Raw genomic sequence first — 23,849 nt, forward strand, 5'->3', positions numbered from 1 at the left:
CAACACTTATGCGCAGTAGGTGGCAGCCCCGCCAGAGCTGAGTTGCCCGGCCTCAATCGATACCTATCGACAAGCGTGAGCAGCCCTGTCTGTGCATGTGCTGCCATTCGATTCGATGACCAGCACTCGGTACACACGTTTTTTGGCTTTGTACAAACAATTCGGGTGCAATTTCAACTAAGAAGTATTTTTTCCTTTTTTTTTCGTGTGCACGGCGCTTGCAATTCGGACATTTGACTGCCGCGATTGCGCGTGATTAAGCAGGCACCTCTGATTGCCAGAGTTTCGCGAAGGGATGGCAACACTGCCGCACGCCGGCCATGTTATTGTGATTTGTAAAAGGTGGAACGTAGACACGTGTTTAATTCGTGCAGCTCCGTAGCGTTGAGAAAACGACAATAAATCGCCAGTAAATAATCAAAAACAATACCCAACACGCGTGTGCGGTAGATAGCATTGAAATCACCCAAAAATAGTGAACAAAATAAGTTACCCAAGCGGTTCCCAAAGGTAAGAAATCGCATCACGCGGAACATAACCTAGTACAAAAAAGTGCGTGTGTGTGTTTGCCAAAACAGAGAGATGAGATGGAAAATGGTGTCATGTTCTGTTCTGTGCGGATTTGTTCCACTGTCCGTGTGTTCAGCTATATTCGCACATCTTTCCCTGTTCCTCTGCCAACTTTTCACTACCTTTTTTTGTCAGCTTTTTGTTCAGTGTATGGCTTTGCCGATGTGGTTGTTGTCGTTGTTCCGGCAAAGCGACAGTGGGTGGCTATGGAAAAAATTGGAGTTCAAATCGGTGATTACACAATGCCAACACTCACACACACCCGCACGCACACAAACTCATGCTCAGCATAAGTGCGTCTGTGTGTTACAGCTTTCACCGTTAATTTTGGGTTTTTTAGCCTAAAAGAGAGCAAAGGCGACAAGGAGCTGCCACTCCCACAAAATCTATTGCGTCTATGTATATATGTATACAAAGAGGTATTTCCCCCGATTATACAATCCCCGCCCATTTTTGGCCACCATATGATCGGAAACCACGTTGCCAAGATTATAACAATGTGGACTTTTTTTTTCGGCTAGCTGGCAATGTTGTTGCACCTGACTTGTTGTTGTTTTGGTGCTGTGCTCTCTTTTGGCCTGCCTCTCTGTGTCGCTCTTGCCTGTTCGGAGTTTTAAAGTGGGAATTTCAAATTTTTAGGCTGTTGCTTCACCTCCCAGTTCGTCGGCTTCCTCTTCTTCTTCTTCTTTCGGCCGCACGGGTATTCGAGTTTGGAGCAACAACAATGTGCAAGTTCAAAGTCAAAAAATAACAAATAACCAAAAGGCATACACAAAACATGCCTAAACATGTTTGTTTGCATACCGAGACACGCACAGACACACACGCACATCAATATTCATGTGTAAACAAGCTTACAGCGAAGGAAATAAAAAAATAAAGCTAAAAGACCATCGCGAAGTTGTTGTGCCCTTGTATTACATTTTGTCGTTTAAATCCCAGGGTTGATATCAAATATACTAAAACTACACAGTTCACCGCTATATTATGCATTTATTTATTTATTATGTATTTTATTCAAAGAGTTGGAAGCTTAGGCAACAAGTTAACATACTGCCTGCAAAGGGTATAAAATTTAATCTGAAAAAATTCCCGTAACCCGGTTTCGACGATTAGGAAATGCCACAGCTGTCTGCCCAGTTGCCCTTCCATAGGCATTTTATAGCACCCCACTGGCCCCTTATACCCCCCTCCCCCCTACACACACACACCAACCGGTGATCTGTCGCTATACATAAATAAATACATGCATATATGTATACATATATGTACGTACAGTGGCGTGCAAGTATGAGTACATGTTTGCTACTTTTGACTGTTGGCCTAAATAAAAGAAGGTATTAGTTAAGCAAATGAACCCAAATTGTTATTCTTAAAAAAAAAATAACAACAATGTAATTCTCTTCGTTAGGAAAAAATAAAATTTAAATTAACTCGCATGTACTCAATTATGCTCAATTTGAATTTTTAAACAAAAGCTTATCTTTTAGTACTTTGTCCAAAGACCCTTATTTCTAATGACGCTATTTATTCGCTTTGGCATACTTTCCACCAGATTTTGAATAATTTCTTTTGGAATAGCTTTCCATTCTTGCTGGATTCGTTGCCACAACTCGTGTTGGTTTGCTGCAACCGATTCGTAGAGTCCCAATCGTCTTTTCACAATCGACCACAAATTTTCGATTGGATTGAGATCAGGACTCTGAGCTGGCCACTCCATTAACTTAAAGTCTTGATTTCCGATCCATTCCTTCACGATTTTGGACGTGTGTTTCGGATCTCCATCTTGCTGGAATGTGATATCACTCTCATCATAAACGCATTTGTCAACAAAATCGCAAAGATGGGTCTGCAGAATATCTAAATAGTCCTCTTTTTTCATAATTCCTTCTATTTTCTTTATTGGTCCAATGCTCCACCAGGTAAAACAGCTCCAGACCATGACATTTCCTCCTCCGTGTTTTACTGTTTCCTGTACGTGCCGTCTTTGCAGCGACTCTCCAGGCTTTTTCCAACAATATTGTTTTCCGTCCGACTGGTATCGATTGAATTTTGATTCATCAGACCATATAACTTTTTTCCAGTCGTCCACTTCCCAATTTTTATGTGCCTTCGCAAATTTTAGCCGTGCTTTTATATTTTTATCGGACAAGGCGGGTTTCTTTTTTTTTAATTCGGAAACGTATCCAATACGCTTAAGTGCTCGACACGCTGTCCACTGGCTGACAGGCTTGCCTATAGCTACAGAAGCATCCTTGGGTCTACAATTCTTATCCTTTTTAATATTTTGCATCATAAGCCGCGCATCTGCATCGGTCAACAATCGACGTGGACCACTTCTTTGAATTTTGGGTACCGCGTTTCGCCTTTTTTGAACACGAATGACTGCTGACTGGCTTATATTTAACTTCCCAGCTATTATTCGCGTCGAAAATCCATTTTCAGTAAGGTTTATCACTGAATCTTCAACATTTATTGGCAATTTCTTCATATTTTACGTTTTAATACTAGTTAAGAGCAAAAACACGTGGAGATTCGTACCTTTTTGGTTGAAAGCTTTTATATTTATACTTTGATATTAAACTTTCTTAAAAACAAACGGTAAATTCTAAAATTAAACTTTTAGTTGAATCAGCTGTCCAACTTTTGTTGAAAAGTTCAAATTGAGCATAATTGAGTACATGCGAGTTAATTTAAATTTTATTTTTTCCTAACGAAGAGAATTACATTGTTGATATTTTTTTTTTAAGAATTTGTAAATAAATAATCAAAGAATCAACAGTAAAAATTTGGGTTCATTTGCTTAACTAATACCTTCTTTTATTTAGGCCAACAGTCAAAAGTTGCAAACATGTACTCATACTTGCACGCCACTGTATGTAGTTTGGTTGCTTTCCGATAGAGCTTATCATCTGTCCACTGTGCAACCGAGGACCTTTGGGCCTTAACAAAGTGACGATATTGACGGAGGGAAAACTCAGTACAGTGGGGGAAATCAGTTCTTACTTCCTGTAATTAATTAAGTAGTATGAATATAGGTATAATCGTATGATTAGGGCGTATAATTAACACGCAAAGATCACTAACTCTGAATTTGAACCGCTGTTCAGTATGACTAGCACTTTTTGAGCCCACTGTGCGGCAATGTTGACGAAATTTGAATGGTTTGTAAAACGCATTTTAATGGATTTTGAATAACGGTTTTCGAATTTCTTTGTTCTTATGAGCTCGCCACTCTCTCTTCATCTCCCCGCCTCTCTGTCTCTTTCCCGCTTGGAGGGATGTGTGAGTGTGTGGGTGGAAAGGGGCGCTAAAAAAAACTTTTGCCACAACGCATCCTCTCTTTTTTGCGGGGAGTGGTGGGGGCCGCAGATGCGGAAGAGCGAATGGAGTGAAGAGCGGAGAATCATTGGTGCCGAAATAAAAAAAAAATAAAATAATAAAAATAAAAAGCCAGAGGAATTGCCAATTAGAAGGCGGGCAAAGTAGTTTCCCTTCATATATCAAGCAGTCGATATCTCGAATCTCTCGAACAATTTCGCCGGCATTTCGAAAACGAAATAAAAAAAACAAAAGCGCACAAGAAACTCCAAAAAATAAGCCGAAGCGAATTGGTTCCATAAAACGAAAAAAAAAAGAAAAATAAAAACGAAACCGAAACCGAAAGAAGCAACGAATCAGTTTTATCCTAGTAGTGATATACAAAGACACATTTATTTAGTGAAGAGGTGAAGAATTTCTGGCAAAGCTGTTGTTTTCGTAACTTTTAGTTTTGTTTTGTAATGATTTCGTAACATTTGCCATTGGCATACGTAAACGTAACGGTTTCTTCTTGCGTCTCTCTTCTGTTCTTCCGTTCTTTGCCGCCGCTCTTTTGCGTTCTTGCGCACGCGCTCTTTGCATGCGATCTATTGCTCCATCTCTCTCGCTCTCTCCCGTTGCGTTTTTCCCTTCCGCGTGGCATTCAAAAATCGCTTTGCACCTCTTTCGTTCGCTTCTCTCTCCCTTTCTCTCTCTCTCTCTCTCTCTCGGCATTTGTGTTGTTGTCTTTATTTACGTATTTATTTGTTGCTATTAATACGCAGAAGTTCAGAAAGGAAAAAACCAAAATTAAACACACTGGCAAACACACACACACGCACACTTATGCAAACGAGCACATGCACGCGGGTCTCGTGATTCGCAAAACCAATTCAAAACCTTTTTGTAGGTTTTTCAAATATAACAACATATTTGTAGTTTTTATTTTAAAACAATGGTCAAGTGGATGGTTTTGGCAACTTGAATTTCGCATTATTCTTCAAAATGGATTAAAATAATTAATTCCTTCACTTATTTAAGCGCAAACTCAAAGCACTTCATTCAAATCTTAAAAGTATTCGACACAAAATTGCATATTGTGTACCATTTCTTATCTTGTGTCATGACAAGCTTTTTAAGTAATTAAATACGACGCTACTTGATTTGTAAATTGTTGCCCTGATAAGAGCTCACACATATTTTCCGATTGTAAATTTAATAACAAACCATAACTCGTTTAAATATTGCACAAAATATTAGCGTAATCAAAGTAACACATGGATAGTAATTCATCTTGTTTATGTGACAGTTCACTTTAGTATATTTTTAAGATCGCACAAACTAACGTAACAAACTTCTCCCTTTCAGATCCTTCAATATTCAGCGAAAATGGTATCCGGTCGTCCTCTACTCTACCTCTCACTGCCCGGTGTAGCATTTATACTCGGCGTCTTTTGGTTTCGGCGTAGAAATAAAAATCGTTTAGACAAGCCCGACGACGAGGACTCATCGGCCATTAACGACTCGTCGATTGAGCCCACTGTGCAGGCGCGCAAGGCCAACGGTGTCCTGCAGAATGGTAAACTGCCGCAGCAGCCGGCCAGCAAGTCGATGAACATCAATGGAACTATAGTCAACGGAAGCGGGAGCGGAAACGGAAGTAGCAGTGACGAGAAGGATAGTCCGACAACCATGTTGTATGGTAAATCAGCACCAATCAAAATACAGAGCAATGGACGCACTTCAAATGGCAAGCATCAGCAGCAGATCGATTCCGAAATGCTGAAGTCAAAAATACAGGACGCCGAGCACAAGAAACTCTGCTCGATAGACGAGGATTTCGAAAATCTATCGTCGCCACGTGATTTACCCGATTCGGTAAACACACGCGTATCCTTCCACAATCGTAAGGCTAGCCAAAAGACGGTGGAACCGGTGGTGATCAAGGCCACACGCACTCCCAAGATATCGCCAGAGAACTCCTTCCTGGATACCAACTACACCACCAAGGAGTGCGAGCAGAACAACAACTGTGAGCCCAAGGAGAAGGCTTCCAAGGAGGAGTCTTCCAAGAAGGAGGCTGATCAGGAGGAGCTCGACCAGGATCAGGAGCAGACGGTGCTCAAGGAGGAAGTGGTGGATAGCAATGGCAACCAGAAGCGCAATGTGGATGCGGCCAGTCCATCGCTGAGCATTTGCAGCGTGCAATCGGGCGATTCTGGCAAAGGATCCAGCTTGCCGCGTTCGGAGGCGACACGCGTGAAGACCAGCTACGAGTTCCTCTTCCCCATTAGCCTGATTGGTCACCTGTACGGCCGCAAGCGGGCGTTTATTAACCAAATCAAGGTCAAAACCCTAGCCAGTGTGGCTTTAAGTAAGAATCCCTACTCGGGTAAGGTGCGCATCTGCACCATTGAGGGAACGGAGAGCGAGATTGATGCCGCCCTGGCCATGATCCGTCAACGTTTGCCGGCCAAGCGGTATCCGAACTTCACCATGCAACGCATCCACTTTGCGCTTCCCCAGACCATAGTTCCTCTTTCGAACGAAACCCTCTACAATCTACAAGTGAGTGGTGATGGTGTGACGATGACAATGGTAACGATGCCGCCGACACGACATGGCTATAGCTGATTATATGTCTAATTAGCTGACTTGATTTGATGATTTTATGGTAGTATTCCTTTCGTTGAATACGCAGAGACTATTTCTAACTCTCTAAGTGGTTAACACTGCTGTTCGTGTCGTGTCGGCGCAATCGAAAGGCTTCGATTTCGAGTCCCCATCCATCCATTCATCCATATATCTCTAATGCCTTGGCTAACTCCTCCTCCGCAGCTGAAACTGATCGAGGGCATCAACAACGATGTGGTGGTGAGTGCGGTGCTTTCTGGATCGCATGTTTTCATCCAGCATCCGCTGCATCCCTCGCATCCATCGTTGCCTATGCTGCAGAAGCAGCTGTACGATAGCTACTCCACCATGGAGGCGCCCTTGCTGCCCAGTTTGGAGGTCAGTGCCGTGTGCGTGATACCCATTAATGGGGTGTGGTATCGCGTCCAGATTGTGGACACAGATCCCGAGGACGAGGAGCGTTGTCTGGTCAAGTTCCTCGATTTCGGTGGCTACATGAATGTCGGCTTCAGCACACTGCGACAGATCCGCACCGATTTCATGAATGTGCCCTTCCAGGCCACCGAATGCATCCTGTCCAACATTGAGCCCATCGGTAAGTGTGTGTGTGCGCTTTATATCCATATACTGTGTATTCATTCCGCGATTCTCCATTTTCCACGCAGGTGGCACCTGGTCCATCGAGGCGGCCGAAATCCTTAACCAACTTACCAAAGGCATTGTCTTGCAAGCACAAGTCGCCGGCTACAATAGTCACAACATACCAGAAATCTATTTATTCGCATCCCTAGGTCCCAATGTGAGTATTAGCTCCCGATTAGAGAGAGACAGAGTGATTATAAGGAGCAAGATAGCTAATGACAGTGCGTGACATAATGGCAAAACAGTTTCGATCTGTTGCTTGCTCACAATACTATCAACACTTTCAAGCTAACCATTAGCCACTTTTTTTTATACATGTTTTCTTTAACTTGTAAAAATAAGTTACCCTTTTAAAAAGAAGCACACTTTTTCTGAAACAGAACATTTCTAACTCTTGTTTCCAATTGCAGAATGTAATCTTTATCAATAAGGAACTGGTCGCCAGAAACCTCGCAAAGTGGGTGGAGATGCGTGACTAACAGCCTTAGTGAACAACTCAACTAGCAACCAAGAACTATATGAAAACTTAAAAGCAAACTTAAACAACAATCACTCAAACCCAAATCAAGCAACTTGGCAGTGCAACAAAGGAATGCTTGAGTCTTGCGCGGACTCGGATCAAGGATTTCGTATGCAGCTTTTGCAGTTAGCATGTAGCACATAGCATATAGCAATTGACCGATTTCAAAACAACTGGCAAATGCAGAGGCCCCCAAAACAAAGAAAATGAAACGTTCGTTACGTTGTAGATTGCGACTGAGCCTAGAGAGAGCCCCTTAATCATTACATAACAAACAACATCCACACGCAAGATACACACACGCATATATGAGTAAGAGCACCTAACACCTCACTAACCCACACATATTACACAACAAGGCAAACGTTTGTTTGTTGACTGCCCAGGATTGGATACCAAAATGGGGGGACGATCAGCTAGGTTATGATTTGTGACCACATGGCACCACATGGGCGGGCGGGCATCCTACGGATCGGCTAGAGCTGTCGGACTTGAGAGCGAACCGCTTAAGATATTACCATACTCAGTTTATAAGTAGGCATTACTACCTAGTGTAAATAGTTTTTATAACGTTAACAAAATGCAAAAACAAAAACAAAAATACACTAATTAAACCTAATTAAAATATCAAGCGTTCATCAGATATAAAGAAAAAAAACAAAAACAAACAACTAAATATATCTCTGGGTAAGAATGAAAGGAAAAAACCTGACATCATTTTAGTTTTATGCTGCTATTGCTGAGATCTGTAAATATTATATTAGGCTTTTTTAAACATCTGATAATATCTGATCGACCACTTCATATATTTACCATGCATTATATATTTTTTTGTTAATTTATATTCATATACTGAAACTACTCAACCGCGAAAAGTACAAGATTACTTCGAACAGCTGAAAGTTGGAGATCAAAAGAAGATGAAGCAGTTAGGAGCGAAAAAGGAAGGAAGTTAGAGGAGCAGCAACCACTCGCCTCACCTCACCACACCCGCACTAAAGCCACAGAATGCCTAACAAAGAAAGAAACCATTTAAAAGCAGTCAAGTGACGTTACAAATTCTAATTAACTATATATGCGTGTGTGCCATTGTTAGTCAACAAACAAACATAAAACATAACAAACAAAACAATCAAAAAAAAAAACAGAAAAACCTTGAATGCATCAAGAAATGGATACTTTTCCCCCAAACCCATTGTAAATAAAATCCATTTTGACAGACAAAGTAATGCAAAAAAAAGAAAAAAAGAAATGAGAAACAATGATTGTTGCTACCAAAACTAGCCTATTGAAAAGAAGGAGTGAAAACCTCTAAATGCCTTTCTTTCAAACTTCTTTTGTATATGCAAGAGGTACTTTCTTAAAACGACAAGAAGCAAGCTAATTGCAGCAAACTTATCGCTTAAAGCTACCAATTCTGGGTGTCTAGCCTAGCAGAAATTTTAGCTAGAGTTGTTCTAAGTGTAGCGCAGCCACAACAACATCAACCAACAAAACATCGATAACACAATAACACACTAACCAACCAACCAACCAACCAATCAAGAAACCAACCATGTTAATCATATTTATTTTTGTTGAGAAGAATTAGAGTTTTATTTTAAATGTATTTTACATTGACAAACGATCGGCAGCAACGAAAATACTATAAATTTATAAATCGTTTTATAAAGATTTCAGGTTAAATCATTATTCAGCTTAATAGTCGTCGTCATCGTTCTCATGTCGTCATCGTCATAATTAAATTACTTAGATAATATAAAGTACAAGTGATGATCCACACAATATCTATCTATTTGGTCAACATGAAAGACTTGGAGTGTTTTTCTTCTTCTACGGTAGTTTACAAATATTATAGTTAACGCTATCATTATACCATTATTATTATTATTACTACAATTATTTTTTTTTGCTGTTTGTTTTTAGATCTTTCTTGTGTAATTATTCTATCATTTACTTGATAATTAAAAGTAGTTCATTCTTATTGTTATCCTAAACTAAAACATTGACTTGATCAACTTTTGGAGAGGCCACGGAGGTTTCTGGCGAGGGGGTCTTTAGCCCCCACACCGCCCCCTCCTGCTGCCTTCCACACTGTAGTGCAAATTCGTTTAATGGATCCTCGTTTTAATGTCGCCTTTTTGGAAATTCGGTTGAAAGATAACTACATTTTAGCCTATGGAACACTAAATTACTAATTATTGGTTACTTTTAAATGGAGCATTAAACTAGATGAGAGTAGAACTTCAATTTGTATGCGCCAGAGTTGTCAACGTTCTTGGTGTTTTTTTATCGAATTCATTGTAGATTTGTCACTTGTACAATTGTTGATAAACTGATTAACTGATAACTGATTTACTGACATAGAGATAATGCAAACACAACAGACATGATGTAGAGCACATATTGAAACTAATCTTAGTCGATAGCGAGAAGAGAAGAGAAGAGTGTCCTCCCTCAAAGATCATCGTATGTGTGTGGTACTTCTATTTTTTTTCTTATCTAGTAATGCTGAGAGACGAAGAGTTACGAATAAGATTTAATTTATAGACGCATTCAAGTGAGAATAATTTACAAATCTAGTTATTAACTAAATATAATGCAAGTACATTAAAATAAAACATTATTGAAAAAGAATAAACCGGGCTTATAATTCAATTTTCTTTCAGCCTGCATCGCAGTGGGGGAATCATCCCAGGAAGTGGCATATCGGGCGAGATATCGCCATTTTTATGGACCTGCAAGCTAAACGTGCCATCTAATTTTATAATTTATGTACTTACCCGTTTCAAGGGCTCTTATCCAAAAAGCGGGATTGACGTGATCGCCGCGCGATAAGGAAGTCGAAGTCATCATCCTGCTAGCCACAGCCCGATATGGTTTGCGATCCCCCCAATAATGTCGATTTCCAATTTCCAATTCCCATGATCCAATGCAATCGATCAAAGGAACCCTTGATTGCCGCACTATTCTGTCTTGGATAAAAACGATTGCGATATCAAAGTTGGAGCTGAAGGCGAACTGAACTCTGCGTCAGAGATTTGCCTAAACTGTGAAACTGGTCAGGAGCGGTATTTGGTCTTCAGTCTTCGGTCGTAGGATTGTAAAAAACTTGAATTGGCCAATGACTGGAATTCTTCCGAATCTATATGTGCTGCCCTAATTACCCCGGCGATTATCGATTCCTAATTGGTTTTGTCTGCGGTTCTGTTTTCGTTTTCGTTTCCTTTTCATTTGATTGGTCATTTCGGGGTGATTTCTTCGCCGGTCTAATCTTTGTGGAAAATGTCCAGTCACGGCCGGCTCGGATAAGTTCATAAAGTGCTTTTACTGTGTCTGGGTCTGCGGGTCCGTCTATCTGGAGGTATTTACTACTGCTGACCATTTTCGGTTTATACTCGCCTGCCGGTTTTTATCGAAGTCCAAGTGTGTCCCCTATAGCGCCGTACAGTGGACCCCACCTACGTTGGCCCGGTCTACTATATTTGGGTTGATAAGTCCAGGTATCCCCACAGCTAGTATATATCTACCTATCGGGGTATCTGCTGTCCTATCAACGATCTTCGTGTGTTAATCAGCAAACAGCTCGCATTCGGGGTTTCCTTACACGCAGAGAAATAAGCAAAGAGAAAAGATCACTTCATAAATTTATCACCAGCAGCTTTTCAAGTAACATGGAATTCCCGGCTTATCTCATAGGTAATTTGAATGGAACGCTAGCAGATAATTCCGCAATGGAAAACATTTACCTAATGACTTATTTACTCGCATTATGACACCACTTTGAGAAACAAACATGGACGCCTTTGGCTCAATGGATGTTCGTTACCATCTTGAAGTTAATTTTTTTCGAGTGTGGACTAGATTTTTGGGTACACACCGTGCGAATGGGATGTCTTCAGCTGTTCGGTGGATACTTCCTTACCCGAAACGCCAAGAACCGCCAAGAACCACGATCGCCCAACGAAGTGCGGCCGAAGTTTTCCAGCTAATCGAGTCAGGTACAGGTACTGGCGCAGATTTTCTCTATAAAGCACGGAGCTATATATGTGTGTGAATAATTTCACGCTTATTACTTGCTTACCTGAGCGCTGGCAAAACGCTGCTTGACTTTGCCGGTTCTTAAAGCGGCCGGCACTCGCAATATTCTCAGTTCCAGCCGCGGCATTCACGGCACCACAAGCGCGCCTCCAGCACCGCCAGAAGCCGAAGTCGAAGTCGAAGTCCAAAAGCCCAAAACCGAAACTATTACTGAAAACTAAAACCCTGAAACTGCAGTTGAGGCTACCAAGCGTAACCGTAACCAAGGGCTGGCCAATGCAATGTGCTAATTACTATTTAACAAAAAATAACTGCAATTAAACAAGCAAAACGCGAGTAACTGTTGCCATTAACCGGGGGAATAAACAAGTGGATACAAAAATGGAATTGAAAGGAGTTCAGCCATCGAATGGCAGCGCCAATGGAAATGGAACCACCAATGCTGCATCAACGGAAGTAAGTGTCGAACCCAAAAAGAATCCAAAAAATCAGGAAACTAATAATATTCCTAATGGAATTGCTTTCGAGTGGCACTTGAAACACTCAAGTGGCCAGTGGTGATTCAGATTAGAAACAGCGTTCATCAGCTAAGTAAGTTTAGTGCATTAAGTATACGCCGCTTGGTACAAGAAAGTTGTACGAAATACTCGTATTAGCGAACCAGTTTATAAAAGTTTATAAAACTTCAATGGACTTTCAACCGCAATTATGCTTTGATTTGCCCTTCTTCCCAGCCGTCCTTGCAATTCGCTCAGTGTGGGCTTTACGATCGCCAAATGACTTTATGATCATTGTGATCATTAAGGCTGTTAGACTTTAATTGCAGCCTAATCGACCGACAAACGAATATGCGATTTACGGTCCACGCTCTACGGTCTACGGTCCACCCCAATGTGGGGTGAAAGACTTTGTCAGCCGGTTACTCCATGCATATCTTATATGTATCATAAATGTCGAGCTGTAGAGCTATTTTGAGCTTTAGGGGTGAACCAAAACCGTTAGTTTATCTGTTTGCGATCAGCGAAAGCTATACTATATATTCGCTATATGGCCGAAGAGCTGGAAACTAGTTTTCACTGCAGCAGCCATAAACATATGACGAACCTATATTATATAGACGAGTGCTCTGTGGAGTGACAAGTTCACTTCGCCGCCAGCTATTATATATTACAGCATTTCCCAGAAAGTGCATTGTAAAAAGATACGAAGTTACAGCCATATAAAATTGGTTATTTCGAGTGTTTCTATAAATATATCTTAACTATATATCCATAATGGGTACAGGTAAGTTTATACTAATGGTGGATTTAAATGGCAGGGTTTTCCCCGGCGGGAAGCCCCCACAAAGTGACATTGATAATCCAGACAATCCAATACAAAGCCTCATTAAAGTGCGGTCAGCATTGGTTTTATTGATGGCTAATGCAATTATGGCGATTCCCAAGTTAGAATTTTTCCCAGCGTGCAGACAGAAAAAACCCCACAATTATGCACTATACAACAGAAAATTACACTTCACTTTGGTTCAACAGCCTGCTGGTGAATATCTGGTGAACCATTGTATATTTTCAAATGGAAAGGTAGATGGAGAATTGTAACGGCTTGGGCCTTGCCTTTGCAGATAAAATTGGATAAGCAAACAGTTGGGTTTCGGCTATTTCATAGATACTCGTACCGCTGTGGCGGAGACATATCTATGATGATGCAGTTTCTTTGCCATTTACCAACGTAATTGCCCTGGCTTACCACCCTGTGCCGCCCTGCCCCGCCCACTCGCCCAGTCTGCCAGCTCAGTTATTGTTTTATTTAAACAGCTTTTTTCCCGAATAAACAAATATGTAAGCGGCAAAACAGTTCCCGCGTTTCCAGCTCTCTGATAAAAACCAAAAAAAAAATACAATGGCCCAGCTACTCAACTGTGGCTGCCGTGCAAATAGATGGAAATAGATTTCGCCAAATGGCAATCATATTATTACAAGTAATAATAGTAATGTTCAAACTCAATAATGTCGTGGTGTAGGCCACGAAATAATTTGTATACACCAACTGTTCTGCAACTTTTAAATTGAAATGAAAAGCAAAACAAAAAAAAAACTTTCTAACATGTTATGGATGTTCTTAACCTTGAAAATAAGTGATTTTGTTTTATATCCCCACGTTACAATTACCAACGACAGATGTTTTCACGAACACAAGTAATTTGTGCAAAAATTTTCCAATTTAGATATTGGAATTGTGACTCAGTCATTGACTAGAATTAATTATATAATTGACACGCTAATTCATTTTAATAATTTTGTAGTTTGATTTTAAGATAAGACATGCATTCGCTGAATGTGAATGAATTTTGCCGGGGAACTTTTCAAAGTGATGGATGCACTAGACGAGTTTAGCTTTTATCACAATCGAGTGGGCGTTGTATTAATAGAATTTAGCTGAGGTAATTGCCGGAAAAAAACCCCTATGACTATTTTAAATCCATTTTAAAATGCATTCAATTTGCTAAGCAAATGATTTAGCTAAATCGCTTAGGGAATGAATCCTCGATCGCTGAATGGTTTGGTTTGGCATCATGAAATGAATACATAAAATAGTACTTAGCTGCTCTGCTCATAATAGCGAATCAGCGAATCGATAAGCCGGGCGCCTTTCTTGAGTGCGTACTTCAAATGTGATTCTAATCTAATCATAATCATAATTGGGCGCACTAAGATAAATATTCCAAATTGGTCACATACATACCATATATGCATATATCAGGCGAAGTCTGGTGGCGCATTAGTTTCACATGTCTGCCTTCACATGGGTTATCTGCAATTGGATCTGGAAATGCCGCACGCATGACCGGATCGTGTTTGCCCAAGACAAAGACAAAGTCGCAGACTCGTGCACTTGATGGATGCACAAATATTTGGTCATGTGTCTGCTTTTAAATCTTGTATTCCCCGAATTTGAGATACCACTCTTGTCGCGCGGCACATGTGTATTTGCTCATCAACATTTGGAAATCTTGCTACTTTGCAGAAAACAGATACCGAGAAGCAGACGGCGGAGCGCACCAATTGGGGCAATGGATTGGAGTTCCTCATGTCCTGCATATCGGTGTCCGTGGGATTGGGCAACGTCTGGAGGTTCCCATTCACCGCCTTTGAGAATGGTGGTGGCGCCTTCCTCATACCCTACATCATAGTGCTCTTCTTGATCGGTAGGCATCGGATGGTGATCTCATATCATTTGATTTTAAAATCGATTTGATTGCGGCATTATTCTAGGCAAACCCATGTACTATTTGGAGATGATCATGGGCCAGTTCACGAGCCAGGGAACGGTGAAGATCTGGTCGGTGGTGCCGGGATTCGTGGGCGTGGGCTATGGCCAGGCCTTCGGCACCATCTGCATCATCTCGTACTACTCCTCGCTGCTGGCCCTGACCCTCTACTACCTCTTTGTGTCCTTCCAATCGGAGTTGCCCTGGTCCTATTGCCGCGATGAGTGGACCAACTGCGTGAACTCTAGGCCGCAGGAGTATGTGGACAATCTGCTAACCGGCGTCTCCTTGGCCAACGAATCGGCCAGGAATCTGAGCGGCATTGGCTTTGTGGCCAACGATGAGACAGAGAAACTGCAAAGCAGCTCCGAACTCTATTTCCTGTAAGTACAGCAATTATCATAGCATTTAGCACACACTAGAACTTATTATTGTATGACACGGAATTGACAACAAATTGAATTATTTGCCCTCTCTGATTGATTTGTGTTCACTAAGCTAGCTAAGCTAGTTGTTTTCATTAACACCTTTTTCGAGTCAAAGCAGTAAAAAATTCTAACGATGCGTTTTCATTATTTATTTGGTTTTGTTTTGCCGCTTATGTGCCAAAAGCAAATTAACTAGAATTTAGCCAATAAATTTGTCAATCTCTGAAAAATATCAACACTGTCTTCAACTTACAAAACCACTTGCAGTAATGTTGTGATCAAGGAGAAGCTGGACATCTCGGACGGCGTGGGTGATCCCGATTGGAAGCTGACACTGGCCCTATTTGTCGCCTGGGTGGTCATCTTCCTGGTGATCATGCGTGGTGTGAAGAGTTCCGGCAAGGCGGCCTACTTCCTGGCCCTGTTCCCCTACGTGGTGCTCTTCGTTCTGCTGATTCGGGCCGTTACCTTGGAGGGAGCACGCGATGGCATCCTCTTCTTCCTGGAGCCACAGTGGGGTGAACTCTTGAATCCCACCGTTTGGAAGGAGGCCGTGGTGCAGTGCTTCTTCTCGCTGGCCGTGGGTTCCGGACCGATCATCATGTTCGCCTCCTACAATCGATTCGATCATGGAATCTACAGGGATGCCATGATCGTGACCACGCTGGATACGTTGACTAGCCTCCTGGGTGGCATTACGATATTTGCGATATTGGGCAATCTGGCGCACAATCTGCAGATCGAGAACATCCGCGATGTGGTGCGCAGTGGCACGGGATTGGCGTTCATCTCGTATCCGGATGCCATATCAAAGTTCCAGGCGGTGCCGCAGCTGTTCTCCGTTCTGTTCTTCTTCATGCTGTTCGTCCTGGGCATTGGATCCATTGTGGCGCTGCAGAGCACCATTGTCACCATCATTTGCGATCAGTTCAAGGGCTTGAAGTACTGGAAGGTGGCGCTGAGCACCTCGGCATGTGGATTCCTCATGGGATTGGTCTACGTAACGCCGGTGCGTTGGGTTCTGAAGTCCCAGAAGTGCATTTTTTTTATTTTTAACTATCACAACTTTTTTGCCATTTTGCAGGGCGGTCAGTGGATCCTCACTTTGGTGGACTTTTATGGCGGTACCTATGTGGTCTTCATCCTGGCTATTTTCGAACTGGCTGGCATCGTGTGGGTTTATGGTGAGTGTTAATATTATATTATATAACTAAACCCAGTGCAGCTGACATATGACAATACCTGCAGGTCTGCAAAACTTCTGCGATGACATCGAGTTCATGTGCAATCGCCGTGTTTCACTGTACTGGCGTATGTGCTGGTCCTTCTTTACGCCCGTCATGATGATCATTATATTCATCTACTCGATGGCCACCATCGAACCGATCAAATATAGCGAACTCTACTTCCCCGAAGCCGCCAACAGTGAGTAGCACTCCCAAATACTCGTATACTTGATTTTGGCCTAATTACCAATGTTTTTGTGCACACTTCAGTTGCTGGCTGGCTGCTGTTCGCCATCGGAGCTTCCCAGTTTCCACTGTGGGGTCTTTGGTATGCCTCTGCCCATCCACAAGGCACTTACTGGAAGGTAATGACTTGCATCCCCTTTAATCTGTTTCATTGATCTATAAACTATACTCTACACTCTCTACCAACAGTCGCTGAAGGCCTCGTTGAAGCCCAGCGATCGATGGGGTCCTGCCAATCCGGAAACCAGGCGCGAATGGGTGATCTTCAAGAATCAGAAGGCCGCCCAAAGAGCCACGCAGAAGAGTACGTCCAAACTGGGTTTCTTCTGGCGGAAATTGACCAATTTCTGCGGCAGCAACAAGTAAACGAGCGGGTAGCAGAGGTGGGGATATCGCGGGGATATCAGAGATTACGATTAACCATAACCACTTGTTATTTATATACGCCATTGTCAGCCTCTATGAAGCCATCACAAATGCGAAGCAATCCTTCGACCGAATATATCGCATCTATCAGTAAATAAATACACTTTTTTTTTATTTTTGTTATTCCACGTACAAACTTCATTTATAAATGTGATAATATTGAGCAGAAAAAGAAAAATAAATTATTGTTATCAAAGAATGTGCACTCGTGTTTTCATTCCATGTCGCTAATGTGTTTATTTTACTTTTGACTTGCCTTGTTCTTAGTGTAATTCGATGATGTTTATGCGATGATTACGTAGCCGCCCCATTCGCCAATTAAATGTAGGCACATGGTAATTACATTTTATTTTTATTTCATTTTTATTCAGTTTTTGTTTGTTTTTCTTTCATACAAAGCCCTTTATTATTGTTAAAATTTCAATTATTCTCTTTGGTTTCTTTATTAATTAATAATTTACAGTTTTATGAGTTTTCTTTCCTATTTCCCCTCGACTTCCATTGACCTATAACTTTAAGTGGTTCTTCTTGTTACTTTTCGCTTTCTTGGGGATTGTACATTATAACAGTACAGCAATTGATTTATGTAATATGGTAAATTTGCTATAAATAGTGGGAATTCTTATGAGGTAAATGCTTAATGAGCAAAAAAAAAAAAACAATTACAATCGTCTTCAGATCAGATCAGTTTATACTACATACATAATACATATAATATATATATGTATACAAAATAACAAATCGTAAGTCTAATAAACATTCTTAAAATTCATATCTCAAATACAAATACAATATTTGCTTTAGCTGTTCTTAATTTGTTTTGGTATCGTTTTCGGTATTTTTCATATCTTCTATATTTTCAGTGTATTCGTTTTTGGAAATCGAGGCTCCTAACTTTTTGGGTTCGTTTTAATCAAGCTTTTTACTATTTCGTGTGTGTAGGTGTTGGTTTTAGTTTTAGTATTTGTATTTAATTTCTCATTTGGTTTGTTTCTTGGTTTTTGAATCGTAAAATACTAATTTAGCAAATGTAGGCACCCTAAATATTATATTAAAGCTTTTGCAAAACACGGTTCCTCGATAAGATATAACAATATACTTTGTTTGGGCTTGTTTCCCGTTTTAAATTTAAATATACAATACAGTAAATTCAAAATAAACTATTTCATTAGTCACTGAATTTTTTGCTGTTTTTTTTTTGTTTTAGTTTCTTACATTATTTCTTTTAGAAATTAAATCTTCTTTCTTTTAGTTGTTTTAATTTAATGTTACTTTTGTTTTAGATTTAGCATTAGTGTAGGTTTAGTTAAAGTTTGGTTTTAGTTGAACATTTGTTTAGCTTTATTCAAGTTTTGCTTTCTATTAGTTTTTCTCCACTTCGTTTAATTCATGCAATGCATTCTAGTTTACTTTCTTTTCTTTTGTTTTGTTTTCTTTTCTTTTTTTTCTCCATAAAAAATTGTTTCGGCTTCCTCTTATGTTTTTATTCTTTAGTTTAACATAATAATTGTTTTCCAGTTGGGTTTTCCTTATTAGTTTGTTGTTAATAAATTGGTCTTTGCTTCGGCTTTCGATTTAGCTACTGAATACATTACTATAATACATATAAAGTCAAATATGATCTTATTAGTGTGGGGTTTTTTGGTTTTTGTTTTTTGGTATTTGGGTTCTTGGTTTTTTGTTTGGTTTCTGGCTTTTGGGTTTTTGGGTATACACCACATAGACCGTCTGTACATGTATATACGAGTATATGTGTGTTGTATATCTAGATATTGTATATGTAACCATATATATTTTGCATACCCCGCTCTAGTTGGGCGCGCGAGAGGAGGGATTGGGGATGTGGGGGATATTTTTGGGGGAAGGACCCTTTCTAGATTCTATCGTGTAAATACACCAAAATGGCTGCTTCGTCATAATCGGGCTCGAAACGTTTTCGAAAACACGAATCCAGTTCTTCACTTGCATTGGCATTGACTGGGCTATACATACATATATGTATATGTATGTTCTATTGGACCTGGTTTGGCTAGAAGAGTTACGGTTGAAGCATGATTCTCGAAGTACCCCTTGAGCTCTACGAATCGCTGAGAAAAATAAAGTATACATTTATCGATTCGATTCGATTCGATGTGATTATGGTTTACGTAAAGGTAAAACACAAATGGACAATGTAACACAAAGCTGGACGCGGGACTCGGACTTGCAATGCAACGAAAGTCAACCAAGGATATGGTGCAATACGATCCTTCAATGTGTACCATAGTTTTTTATTGGGGAACCCAGCTCTAAGGCGGCTCAAAATCTTGCGTATTATAAATTGTTACTGTTAAATGTTGTTACTTAGGAATTTGTTGTCAGTTGGTTTGCTTCTGCTTTGGTATTTTGTATAATAAAGACCTGTCTTTGGAAATTCGGTCCCTCATATCAAAGTTTTTTTTATTTTTGGTTTTTATCTTGTGTTTAAAGGTATTTTGTGGGGCTTAGGAAACCAGTTCAAACGGGAATTTGATCTTCCACCAATTACTCAATTCGATTCAATTCGATTCGATTCGATTCGATTCGATTCGATTTGATTTGATTCGACTGCGTATATCGTTAGTTGTATATCGATCAATTTCAGTGTTATCATGCGAATTCGTTTTAAGTTGTTGTAGAGTTGAAACCCAAATATGCATGAATTTATAACGTTAAAGCTGGCCGCTTTCCATATCGCGTATCTGAATCTGTGTGTTGCTGTGTGTTTCCGGTTCGATAATCGATGTTTATTGATATCCTTAGTATTGCTCTGATCTGTTTTGTTCTGTTCTGATCTGTTCTGTTGTGTTTGGTGTGCTGTTATCGTCTTGTGTAGATCTTTGTTATTTATTGTGATAAAGCTATTTTGACAGCAGTCTTGAACGTTCATTTCAATTTAAATATTCAATATTATAAATAGGTATACACACATTTGCTTAAGGGTTCATTTAGTTGGTTTGTTTCTTGTTCTCCTTTGAATTTTCTTTTTGCTGGTCTGGGCCTTTAGTTGTACATATACATATAAGTTTAGACCTATCAGACAATTGGGAAACTTTTTGATTGAGGGGAGAGTTTCGTTTTCATAAATCAAAACTTAGGCGAGGGGCTTGGTAATGTGGTAAAACTTCGATACTCTTAGTTGGCTTTAAGTGGACTGCATCCTATGGCTATATAAACTACAGTTTACAGATATTTTGATCCTTTCTGGCCCTGGTTCTGTATATTATGCAGAGTCTGCCTCACTGACCGGGGAATTGGGGAGTTGGTGCGAGAATGGGATCTGGAAGGTGGGGGCACTATTCGGGCAATTCAGTTGTCTGTATATCGCATTTGTCTTCAATTTGGGAACTTGGGAACTTGGGAACTTGGTAACCTAACAAAGCGTTAGAAGGTTGCACATTACCTAATTTGTTTTAGTTTCTTGCTTTGATTTTTCACTTTAAATAACTTCGATGCTCTCAGTTAATACTTTATAGTAAGTATATATATATATATATATAGTATATATAATGTTCCTTTTAGAATCTTTAGAAAATCTTTACGTAGCTCGGCCACTTCTGCTATTATGTCTACACTACTCTGCTCTATCAACTCGCTTTCGTTCGCTTCGGTTCGGTACTATTATTTTCTATCTGGAGCTTGTAGTTTGTTCCGTTGTTACACATTTGCCAGCTACCTTGTATATGTTATTAATGAGATTTACTTCAATATGTTACAAAAATTCCAATTAAAATTGTTCACTTTAGTATGTAGACTATACTAAATAGTAGTTCGTTTTTCGACTTCTTCTCATTTGTAACTCAGTTTAGTCTACGCTACTAGTATATCATCTCATCGTCTGAAACTTGCGTTCAAAAGCTATTCAGGTTCTTAATTGAGTTCATAATTCTTGGTAGAAAAGAATGGGCGAAAAACAGCAACAACGAAAATATATATGTATGTATATATACTATATATATTTTTAATATATGTGTACAAAAAGAAGACAACAACAAACTTGTTTCCTTTAAACTTGTTTCGTTAGTTTAGTTAAAGCCAGATCTACATAGTACGTAGATGTTAAGTAAGAACTCCCATCTTGTGTGTTTATTTTTCGTTTATCCTCGGTTATTGGGGTTCTCAATTTTTTTTGCTATCTCTTAGTTTTTGGTTTTCTGGTTTCGCTGTTTTCTAAATATCGCAACATGCACTTTACAGTTAGATAGTTTTTCATTGTTCTTGGTTTTGAATTTTGTTGTTGTTTGATTTTTTTTGTTGGTTTTCCTTTTTTCTTGTTCTGCTCGTCTTGTGTATAATTGTTGGGTCTTTAATGGGTTCCTCGTATGCTTATGCTTTCACTTGTCTCGCACACACAGCCAGGCCAGACAGACACACATCCTTCGGATACAATGTAAATGTATGTATGTATTCGCACACAAATTTCATACAGACGGACTCTAGAATTTGCCATGTTCGTGGATGTTTTGCAGTTGGTTCGCTGCACCGGAAGCGGAAGTGCTGGGGGGTTGGGGGCGTCATTCAGGGGGTTGCAGTTCTTTAAGGGTTATACGGAATTACTGGTATGGACTTTTGGTGCCAGATCTGTTTAGGTTTGCTATTGCTATTTCTGTTTCTGTTTCTGAGCGTTTACATACGTGGATTCTACATACTGGTGCCCTACGATCTATGTCCTATGACCTAACTTCCTAACCAATCTGGTCCTGTACACTCGCACACGCACACTCATATGCACATACACATACACACACATACACTTCCTACATGCTATATTATGTTAAGTATTTTAGTATGCATGTACAGGCTGCCTTGGCCCAAGGTGAAATATTACAAATACGTTTAGCCTAAAACTTAGAAAAAAAAGTTACACAATTACATACATACATATGTATATATATGTATACATACATATATTCTGTTTGGTTTTCTCTTATTGTTTTTTTCTTTCTTTTAGATGTTTTTTGTGGGTAGGCCTATATATCCATATACAGATATAGATACATAGTGTGTGTATTCTGTATATTAATATGTATATGCTAACATTTGACTTTTTTCTCATCTCGAAGAGGCTTATTTACAAAAGGCCGAGTTCGAAATTCGACTTGTAGAATTACTAATATTACTTTTACCTCTAGTATTACTATTACTATGACTACCACTATTAACTACTATTATTGCATACACGTTCTCTTTTCCTAGTAAACTTATTCGAGGCAATCGGCTTGACGCTCCCCGTCGTAATCGGTTCGTCCATCGTTATCGATTTGACAATGCCACCACTAGTTCCGGCCACCGAACTTTCATATTCAATACCGCTTCCGGTTCCGGTCACTGTGAATGCGGGCGCTGAACTCGATGGCGGTACTGTACTTATGGTCATGGGCACATTCTGCTGATCGGGCGAACTATTGCTGTTCGTATTGGTGTTTGCCAACGATTCGACGTCTTCGGGTATCACTGGTATCGGTATGATCGGTATAATCGGTATCATCGGTATCAGCTCCATTTCCCGCCCAATGAGCTGCTGCAACATGTGCTCTTGCGTTTGTGACGATGGCCTCGATAGCGATTGCGATTGAAACTCCGATAACGACGATATCGGCGATAGCACGCGTTGCCTCAGCGCTGTCTCGGCCACTTCGAATTCGGGTTTAGACTTTGACGTAGACATTGATGTTGATGTGGATGTGGATGTGAATTTCTGGGGTGCGGATGAGGTTAGCCAGGATCGATCCGGCCTTATTGTTAGCATCTCGATGTTAATCACGGAGTTGGAGCGCTCTCTTTCTGATATTCAGCTGCCGTATTTGTTGGAAGATGCGTAGCTATTAACTGCAGATCCATTTGATGGCATGTGAGTATCAGGCACTAAATGTGGTGTTCTACTAGATATAGGTGGCAAAATAGGGCTTGTTGGCCAATGGTAAGTAGCAGCGGCGTTATTGGATGAGGGAACACTTCTATGCAAAAAGCAGTATGTTAATTGTCGTTATCAAGTACACTTTTCAAAATAAATCAAATGTTTTGGTTTTTATTTCTTTGTTTTGATTTAATGGCGATGGTTTGATTCGATGCAAATCGTGAAATGTCAGAGCGTTGGAAAGCCATGAAGAGTTAATAAAGAAAAATTTGTAAATTGAAAACCCTGCCGTTAGTGTTCGTCCAAAAGATCTCAACTTTCAAAACAAATCATAATTGAAAGAAAACAAGAAACGGTCAAGTAATTGCTTTTGCCTGACCGTTCCTCTTGATGATTGATTTCAATACAAAAAAAAAAGCTATAATTTCCTCAATCACAGTCTTTAATCACTTGAATCTTGCATAGAAGACGTTTCTTAATTCGCTATTGGGTAGCCACCGTGACTTGGGATGTAATTTGGAGGAGTCAAGTGTGTGCAATGGACAACTACGGAATATATATTTACAAATGGGTATGCAAGATGATAGGTTGGATGGTTGGATTTTCAGGAATGTGTGGGGTACCCCAATTCTCCCAGTCCAGGAGACAAATTGGCTCGCAGACAACGAACAAA

At 40.1% G+C, this 23,849-nt stretch overlaps 3 protein-coding genes across 9 annotated transcripts in view; 2 read left to right on the forward strand and 1 right to left on the reverse strand.

Annotated features, from left to right (window-relative positions):
- Nucleotides 1–97: 97 nt before the first annotated feature.
- Nucleotides 98–10,303, forward strand: LOC120456488 (A-kinase anchor protein 1, mitochondrial). Of its 2 annotated transcripts, none has more exons than XM_039643352.2 (5): nt 98–510; nt 5,239–6,438; nt 6,709–7,099; nt 7,170–7,303; nt 7,557–10,303. In XM_039643352.2, the coding sequence occupies exons 2-5, from the start codon at nt 5,260–5,262 to the stop codon at nt 7,623–7,625; spliced, it is 1,773 nt and encodes a 590-aa protein (XP_039499286.1). In that variant the 5' UTR covers nt 98–510; nt 5,239–5,259; the 3' UTR covers nt 7,626–10,303. The 2 variants fall into 2 exon arrangements, with proteins under 2 accessions (XP_039499286.1, XP_039499287.1); XM_039643353.2 differs by lacking the exon at nt 98–510 and adding an exon at nt 4,166–4,298.
- Nucleotides 10,304–11,799: 1,496 nt separating this feature from the next.
- Nucleotides 11,800–17,500, forward strand: LOC120456487 (sodium-dependent nutrient amino acid transporter 1). Its single transcript, XM_039643351.2, has 8 exons — nt 11,800–12,163; nt 14,732–14,912; nt 14,980–15,358; nt 15,671–16,412; nt 16,488–16,587; nt 16,652–16,828; nt 16,900–16,994; nt 17,065–17,500. Exons 1-8 carry the CDS (start codon nt 12,089–12,091, stop codon nt 17,239–17,241), a joined length of 1,926 nt encoding a protein of 641 aa, XP_039499285.1. The 5' UTR covers nt 11,800–12,088; the 3' UTR covers nt 17,242–17,500.
- A 5,609-nt stretch (nt 17,501–23,109) lies between these two features.
- The window catches only part of LOC120455130 (small conductance calcium-activated potassium channel protein), a 57,070-nt gene continuing 56,330 nt past the window's right edge, over nt 23,110–23,849 (reverse strand). For all 6 annotated transcript variants that reach the window (XM_039641022.2, XM_039641026.2, XM_039641023.2 and 3 more), the window contains one exon: nt 23,110–23,276. In XM_039641022.2, coding sequence (XP_039496956.1) covers nt 23,111–23,276 — 166 coding nt within the window. In that variant the 3' untranslated portion in view covers nt 23,110. The remainder of the gene's footprint in view (nt 23,277–23,849) is intronic.

This window comes from Drosophila santomea, chromosome X (assembly GCF_016746245.2).
Source record: "Drosophila santomea strain STO CAGO 1482 chromosome X, Prin_Dsan_1.1, whole genome shotgun sequence".
Taxonomy (NCBI): domain Eukaryota; kingdom Metazoa; phylum Arthropoda; class Insecta; order Diptera; family Drosophilidae; genus Drosophila; species Drosophila santomea.